This window comes from Otolemur garnettii, unplaced genomic scaffold (assembly GCF_000181295.1).
Source record: "Otolemur garnettii isolate 467f Iridium unplaced genomic scaffold, OtoGar3 scaffold00140, whole genome shotgun sequence".
Taxonomy (NCBI): domain Eukaryota; kingdom Metazoa; phylum Chordata; class Mammalia; order Primates; family Galagidae; genus Otolemur; species Otolemur garnettii.
This window is the reverse complement of record NW_003852535.1, coordinates 3,560,881-3,569,059: the sequence shown is the minus strand read 5'-3', so window position 1 is coordinate 3,569,059 and position 8,179 is coordinate 3,560,881. Positions and strand designations below refer to the sequence as shown.

General features: G+C 49.0%; 1 protein-coding gene across 1 annotated transcript in view; it reads right to left on the bottom strand.

The window, feature by feature from the left end:
• Nucleotides 1-8,179, bottom strand: part of NXF1 (nuclear RNA export factor 1) — an 18,290-nt gene that overhangs the window by 3,426 nt on the left and 6,685 nt on the right. The window contains exons 4-17 of the mRNA XM_003798706.3: nt 6,562-6,645; nt 6,377-6,481; nt 6,173-6,253; nt 6,001-6,070; nt 5,770-5,858; nt 5,536-5,643; nt 5,249-5,376; nt 3,429-3,468; nt 2,494-2,562; nt 2,360-2,415; nt 2,111-2,218; nt 1,940-1,998; nt 1,713-1,828; nt 903-1,006 (exon numbers count right to left, since the gene is read on the bottom strand). Coding sequence (XP_003798754.1) covers nt 903-1,006; nt 1,713-1,828; nt 1,940-1,998; nt 2,111-2,218; nt 2,360-2,415; nt 2,494-2,562; nt 3,429-3,468; nt 5,249-5,376; nt 5,536-5,643; nt 5,770-5,858; nt 6,001-6,070; nt 6,173-6,253; nt 6,377-6,481; nt 6,562-6,645 — 1,217 coding nt within the window. The remainder of the gene's footprint in view (nt 1-902; nt 1,007-1,712; nt 1,829-1,939; nt 1,999-2,110; nt 2,219-2,359; nt 2,416-2,493; nt 2,563-3,428; nt 3,469-5,248; nt 5,377-5,535; nt 5,644-5,769; nt 5,859-6,000; nt 6,071-6,172; nt 6,254-6,376; nt 6,482-6,561; nt 6,646-8,179) is intronic.

Here is an 8,179-nt window from a genome sequence, read left to right as displayed (position 1 = left end):
TTGTTGTTTGGCAGGTCCGGGCTGGGGATTCAAACCCGCCACCTTAGGTGTACGTGGCTGGCGCCTTAGCCGGTTGAGCTATAGGCGCCGAGCCGGATGATTACATTTCTAAGGGGCACAGAGGTGGATGAAGGAAGGGTCAGATTAGGGAAGACAATAATAGTTAATAACCACTTTTGTTTTTTTTTGAGACAGAGTCTCAAGCTGTCACCCTGGGTAGAGTGCTGTGGTGTCATGGCTCACAGCAACCTCCAACTCAAGTTCAAGCAATATTCTTGCCTCAGTTTTTCTATTTTTATCTATTATTTTTTTGTTGTTGTTGTTGCAGTTTTTTTGGCCAGGGCTGGGTATGAACCCACACCTCTGGCATATGGGGCCAGCGGCCTACTCCTTGAGCCACAGGTACCACCTAGTTTTTCTATTTTTAGTAGAGACGAGGTCTTGTTTTACTCAGGCTGGTTTTGAACTTGTGAGCTCAGGCAATCCACCTGCCTTGGCCTCCCAGAGTGCTAGGATTACAGACATGAGCCACCATGCCTGGCCTAGTTAGTAACTATAAACCTACTGATAGGGCACTTGTGTGCCAGGCCCCAGGTCAAGCATTTTATATGTCACTTCATTTACTTCCTACAACACCACTATGAGATCGCTATCAACTAATCTAATCTTGTAAGTAAAGAATCTGAGGTTCAGAGATGATATAACTTGCCCACAGACCCACGACAGAGATAGAAACTCAGACCCCCTGGACTTCAAAGTCTATGTCCTCCTAATCCCCAGGCTTTTCCCATATTCCAGACAGGACAGGTGAAGAAGGTAGCCAAAAGTTAAGATAGTGTGGAGGCAGAATGAGAGAAGGTGCTCTGGAAAAGGGAAAAAAGAAAGTAGCTGGAAAGCAAAGCATGCTAAGAAAGATTCTGACTGCGGAAAATACTACAAACACAGGACTCAAAAGATTCTCACCTTCCTTGAAGACCCCATTGACAGAAAAACACAGCAGTGTGCTCTGAAAGAGGAACAACACCAGGTATAAGGTAGGCATCCCAGCCCCCCTGGCCTCTTTTTTTTTTTTTTTAGAGACAGAGTCTCAGTATGTCGTCCTTGGTAGAGTGCCATGGTGTCATGGCTCACAGCAACCTCAAACTCTTGGGTTTCAGTGATTCTCTTGCCTTAGCCTCCTGAGTAGCTGGGACTATAAGCAGCCGCCACACCTGGCTATTTTTTGGTTACAGTTGTCAGTGACCTTTCGCAGGCCCGGGCCAGGCTTAAATTAGCCAGCTTTGGTCTATGTGGCCGGTGTCCTGCTCACTAAGCTAAGGGCGTCAAGCCTTTTTTTTTTTTTTTTTGGAGACAGTCTTGCTCTGTCACCCTGGGTAGAGTGCCACTGGGTAGAGTGCCATAGAGTCATCATAATTCAACAACTTCAAACTCCTGGGTTCAGGCGATCCTTCTGCCTCAGCCTTCCCAGTAGCTGAGATTATAGGTCCCCACCACAATGCCTGGCTAATTTTTCTATTTTTAGTAGAGATGGGGTCTTGCTCTTGCTTAGGCTGGTCTCAAAATCCTAAGCTCAAGGGATTCTCCTGCCTTAGCCTCCCAGAGTGCTAGGATTACAATGTGTGAGCCACCATGCTGGCCCCTCATCCCTGCCTCTTAAATACAACCCCTCACCCTGATTGTAGGCTCCTATCAGGGAAGAAATAGGTGCTTACTGTCTGGGCGCTTATGTCTACCACAAAGGAATTAATATCGTGCTGGGTTTTGGGCAATTCATTGAGGAAGGCAACAACATTGAGACGTGTGTGCTTCAGCAGCCGGAACCGCAAGGCTGTGGGCAGAGGAGAAAGCAAGTTGGGGTCTGCCATACTCTCCCGAGCTCTATGACTGATTCCATCCCTTCCCCTTCTCCCATTCTGTTTTGCTCACATCACACACTTACTAGGGTCTTTAAGCTTCTTCACATTTCTGCTGTCCTTGAAGTACTTGGCCAAGGTGCTTCTAGGGAAGTAAGAGGAAAAGTAAGTGGTGGTCACAGCAGTGTGGTTGCTGTTGCCATGTATCTGCTAAGAAACTTTGTGGTCCTGGGTAGGTTCTGGAATATGATACACACCGGGCAGGATTCTGGGGAATGAACGGAATGCTAAGGGAACAGCAAGCCCCATCATGGTAGGCATCTAGGAGCCCCTGCCGGTCTCCAGAGTCATAAATTGCATAGTACCTATGGGGAGAACAAAAGGGAAAGTCTGAGTTCCGTAGTTTAGAGCCACAAAGGGACCTAGTAGCTTCTAAGAATGAGCTGTGCCTAGCTCGGCCCAGCTCGGCCCACTTCTTTCTAGCCTCAGGTTCCTGGGATACTTACTGCTGTAGGAAATGCAGGACCAGACTCTTCAGGTTCTCTGTTCCAAAATAGCTTCCCTGGAATCAAACAGATATCAGGACCATGGAAGCAGTACTTTCCCCACACAAAAGTTCTAAATGTGTCTCCCGTCTCACCTTGCAGGGTGGTAATGTGGTGGGGGCTTCAACATCAAAGGCAATTGGCGGGGGTAACTCATGACTATCCTGTGGAAAGAAAGTGAAAGCTAACTGTAAATCAGAGGAAAAGGCTGGACAAATAAGTAAACTGAAAGTCTAAAAACGAAAAGTCAGAAGTATAAAAGAGCTATGAAAATTGTCTGCAATTTTTGCTTATAAGCATTTTTCTGGGAAGATAAATTACACATCCTTTATTAGATTCTCAAAGGGACTCAAGTCCCCAAGTTAATGGTTACATAAAAAAGTTACACAGACTGGGCACAGTAGCTCACGCCTGTAATCCTAGCACTTTGGGAGACTGAGACAGGTGGCCTGTCTGAGCTCACAGGTGTCAGACCAGCATGAGCAAGAGCAAGAGCAAGACCCTGCCTCTAAAAATAGCCGGGCGTTGTGGCGGGTTCCTCCAGTCCCAGCTACTTGCGAGATTGCAGCAAGAAAATTGCTTGAGCCCTAGAGTTTGAGGTTGCTGTGAGCTATGATGCCATAGCACTCTATTGAGGACAACAAAGTGAGATGGAGAAAAAAAAAAGTTACACAAGAATCTGAGAGTGGAGGCTCGGCGCCTGTAGCACAGTGGTTACAGTGCCAGCCACATATACCGAAGGTGGCAGGTACAAACCAGGCCTGGGCCAGCTAAACAACAACTCCAACAAAAAAATAGCTAGGAGTTGTGGTGGGTGCCTGTAGTCCCAGCTGCTCGTGGGGCTGAGGCAAAAGAATCACCTAAGCTCAGGAGTTTGAGGTTGCTGTGAGCTGTGATGCCACAGCACTCTACCCAGGGCAACATACTGAGACACTATCTCAAAAAAAAAAAAAAAAAAAAGAAAAAGGAAAGAAAGAATCTGAGAGTGGGAGATGCTTGTTAGAGGACAATGAAAAAGTTACAGACTTACCAGGCGTAATAACTTAGGAAATCGTTCACGAATGGCGCTGTCAAGAACGGGACAGAAGTAAGTGATGTTTCAGAGCCACCGTGCCTCCTGGGCTGCTCTAAGAGCAAATACACCAACACCCGAGGAACAACCCATCCCATCCTGCTCATCCCCCTAATCCTCCCCAGCATGTGCTCAAGGAAAAATGGCCCCCACTCCCCACCTCACCAGGGGCACCCAGACATGGACTGCCTTGAAGGCTGACTGTCTCTTTTTCTCTCTGACTGACCCCGAGTGCTGCAAGGAGCAACACTCCCAGCCCAGGCTTTAAGCCCAGGACCTCCTTCCCCTTCCTGCCCCCCTTACCTTCCACCTACTCACCTGTGCAGCCCCGGGAGGAGGGAATGGGGTGGGAGCCCAGGGGCTCCGCTGCCTCACCAGGTATCCATCAGTTCTGTCAGGTCTGGCCTTGGCCAAGACCAGAACACACCACAAGGATGGCACAGGATATTGGGGCAGGGAGATGAGCAAGGTGGGGCTTAGGAGAAGGAGACGCAAAAGAAAAAGAAAGGAAAAGAAGAGAAAGAAAAAAAGATAGGAGAGGACAGGGGAAAGGAGACATGGGGGAGATATATGGGTTGAAAAGAAAAGAGAAAGCAAAGAAAGAGAACTACAAGGCAAGGAAGCATTTAGAAAAATAAGGGAAATAAGGGAGAAAGATACCCTGACACAGCCCTTTCCTTCAGCTACCCTGCCCCTGTGGTCCAAGGTAGAAATGGAGAACAAATCCTTGCTGTGGTGAGTGGGCAGTTGCTGCTGGCCAGGTCTGTCTGCTACCTGGGTCCCAATCTGAGCTGGGCGTGGGAAGCAAAGCAGCCTTGGGGGCAGGAGACCTCCCTCAGAAGGGGTGAGGGTTCAGGCCCCTGCAAAGTTGGGGGGGTGAGGGTCTATGCCCCACCTCTGTTGGCCCCCAAGTTCTCTCCTGATGGCCCCTCTGCGACTGTGCCTGTCTTAGGTTGTTCCTTCCCTGAGGAATCTTACCCGTCTCTGGCTAACCAGCCATCCTCTGGGGCCAAACAGGGTGATGTGAAGTGTGAGTGAGGGAGGGGCAGTGCCCCCAAGAGGGTCAGTTCTCTGTCTCCTTAGTAGCCTATGCCCCCGTGGCCTCCACGCCCAGTACCTGCCTTGGGACTCCCACGCCTGCTGGCAGGGCCCCGGCTCTGGTCACATGTATTAGGGAACCCAGGTTTCTTCTCCAGGGAGGTCCCAGCTCACAGCACTGAGCAAGAGAGACAGATTGCATGGCACCAGCCCTCAGGAGGCCTCAACCTCAGCATAAGTAGAAAAGCCCAGGCAACAGCCTTGGGCAAGTACATCATGAGAAAAGGGCCCCTCTTGGCACAAAGGCAAGAGGAGCCATCACAGTATAATGAAGGGCTCATCACACAAGAAGTCCCACGTAGGGATGGCTTTCTCAGCCCAAGAAACAGGCTCTTGGCACAAGGCAACCCCACATATGGGGCATATGAAACAACCCCTTGTTAGAGTAGAAAAGGGGAGATGCCCTTCCTGGAACAGTAGGGTAGGGAGATTCTAGAAAAGGCTGTGTTTCAGAGGAAGGAGAAAGACCACAGAACCAGCAAGTAGTCAAGTCAAGTCAGAAGAAAGGAGTAGAGATCTCAGGGCAAAGCTGGGAGACACAGACAGACCATAGGGAGGAACACATGATCTTCCCAAAAGATAGGTGGTTCCAGCTCAAGGCTGCACATCTCCTGCAGACGGGCACTGGTCAGGGTGCATTAGCTCAGCCTCCCAGGGGGTGAAGGTCCCCAGGAGGGGAGACAAAGGCTACAACTGACCTAATGTATGTGGACTGGTCTCGGAAGGTATCACACAGGGGGTTTCCGTCGAGCCATAGCTCTTCTAGCTTTAGCCCTTTTACCTTGTCCAACTCCCGCTCGGACTTCAACTGCAAAGATTGGGAAAAAGGCACTGGTGAAGAAAGCCAGTGGGATCCCTACACCCTCAATCCCTACCCCCATCTCTGAGTCCTCACTCTCGCCTCTTGCCATCACCAGGCATGCTCTTCCCACCCCCTCAGAAACAGAGCTAGATGGTCATGTCTCACTTCGTTTCCAGAGAGGTTTAGAATCTTTAGGTTGGGTGCCTTCTGCACAATGCTGGACATGTCATCTAGCTTGTACAGCCTGTTGTTGCTCAAGTTCAAGGACAATAGCTGTGGGGAGAGAAGGGTTTAGAGGAAGCACCACCTGTGAGTAGACGAGAAGCAAATCTGTCTCCAGTTCTATTCTATCTATCCCACCCTTTTTCCTCATTTCCATTACTGGGCCAGAGGTCTTACCTCAGGGATGTTTTCTTCGATGATCCGCAGGGTGGCTGCCATACAGCTCCTACGATTCAGGACAACATCAATGTTCTGGGCCACCAAATCTTCAGGAAGTAGAAAAGAAAGAAAAGGGAAGCCTGAGAGTACTTACCCAGGCCAGTGTTAACACTAAACCATCCTCACACTTCCTCTCCCTGACAAATCCCTGTCTCCACCTATCTGATTAATTACTGCTATCATCCATACCTGGGTCTGAACGGAGGCCCTTGAGGTCAAGTGCTTGTTGGGAGCCATCATATCGTTTGCTCATGATTAGCTACAGAGGAAGAAAAGAATTCATGGTAGCTGGGGTTGTGTGTAGGTGTAAGAGAAGTAGTAAGAATGGGTTGGGAACATATCTTAGTTGAGTGTGCCTCACCTTTAGCTGCTCTATTTGTTCTGGCTTTAATTCATTCAGTATAGTAGGGGGCGGAGTAGAGGGGTTGATGATGATAGATATCTGGAGGGAAGACAGAAAGGGCACAGTCAACTCCAGGGATGCCTAAGGCCTTGAAACAAGACCCAGTCTTTACTTTGTGAAGCTAATCCCCATCTCCAGCCAACCCAGGCCCTTTATACACACCCTTCGGTTATCCCGATCCAAAATCTTATAGTTTACAGCCTTCAGTGCAGAGGCAGTGCTGGCATCCTCAACAAAAAACTGGGCCCGTGTGTTCTCATAATGAAACTATAAACAGAAACAAGAGCATTACACTTGGAGCCCAGAGCCCCTTGCTCAGCCAGCTAGCCACTCAGGCCTTGTCTTACCTCAATGGGGGTGAACGGGACACTGCACTTGCTCTGAATCATGCTCAGGAGCCATGCCTTGTCATACTTTCTGCCATAAGGAATCTAAAAATGAGAAGAAAGAAAAAAAAAGGAGGGGAACGATCTGTGACAGAGTGAACAGCAGATGCAATGTAGTGTTCCCTTTATACCTTCTATTAAACTTTAAAAAGATTCTAAAGAGGCGATTTGCTGCAGTGGCTTATGCTTTCAATCCCAGGAGGCTGAGCCAGACAGAAAGACTGTTTGAGACCAAGAGTTCAAGACTAACCTGGGCAACATAGCAAGACACTATCTCTATAAAAAGATTTTAAGATTAGGCTCAACGTTGTAGTGGTTATGGCACTAGCCACATACACTGAGGCTGGTGGGTTTGAACCCAGCTCAGTCAGGTCAGTTAAACAACAATGACAACTGCAACCAAAAAATAGCTGGGAATTGTGGTGGGCGCCTATAGTCCCAGCTACTTGGCAGGCTGAGGCAAGAGAATTGCTTAAGCCCAAGAGTTGGAGGTTGCTGTGAGCTGTGATGCCATAGCACTTTACCGAGGGCAACATACTAAGACTCTGTCTCAATTTTAAAAATAAATAAATAAAATTAAAGGTGGTGCCTGTGGTTCAGTGAGTAGGGCACTGGCCCCCTATACTGAGGGTGGCGAGTTTGAACCTGGCCCTGGCCAAACTCCAACAAAAAAATAGCCAGGTGTTGTGGTGGGTGCCTGTAGTCCCAGCTACTCAGGAGGCTGAGGCAAGAGAACCACCTAAGCCCAAGAGCTGGAGGTTGCTGTCAGCTGTGATGCCAAGGCCCTCTACCGAGGGCAACAAAATGAGACTCTGTCTCTAAAAAAAGACTTTAAGATTAGTTAGGGGGGCTCGGCGCCTGTGGCTCAAGCGGCTAAGGCGCCAGCCACATACACCTAACATGGCGGGTTCAAATCCCCAGCCCGGGCCGGCAAACAACAATGATGGCTACAACCTAAAAATAGCCGGGCATTGTGGTGGGCGCCTGTAGTCCCAGCTACTTGGGAGGCGGGGGCAGGAGATTCGCTTGAGCCCAGGAGTTGGAGGTATTGCTGTGAGCTGTGATGCCATAGCACTCCACCCAGGGTGACAGCTTGAGGCTCTGTCTCAAAAAAAAAAAAACAACAAAACAATTAGTTAGGGGGTGGGCTGGGCATGGTGGCTCACGCGTGTAGTCCTAGTGCTGTGGGAGGCCGAGGCAGGTGGATTGCCTGAGCTCAGAGGTTCGAGACCAGCATGAACCTGAGTGAGCCAGAGTGAGACCCTGTCTATACCCAAAAAAAGCCAGGCATTGTGGCGGGCACCTGTAGTCCCAACTAATTGGGAGGCAAAGGGCAAGAGAATCACTAAAGGAAGAAAAGAAAAAAAAATAAACAACTTCAAACTAAGATGAGTGAAAGCCAGTTGAAATTGAAAGCAAAATTAAAAAAAAAAACAAAACAAAGATTAGCTAGCTAGGATGGTGGTGTGTGCTTGTACTTGCAGCTGTTCAGGAACCTGAGGCAGAGGATCACTTGAGCCCAGCAGTGGGAGGTTATAGTAAACTATGATCATGCCATTGCACTGTAGCCTGGGCAACA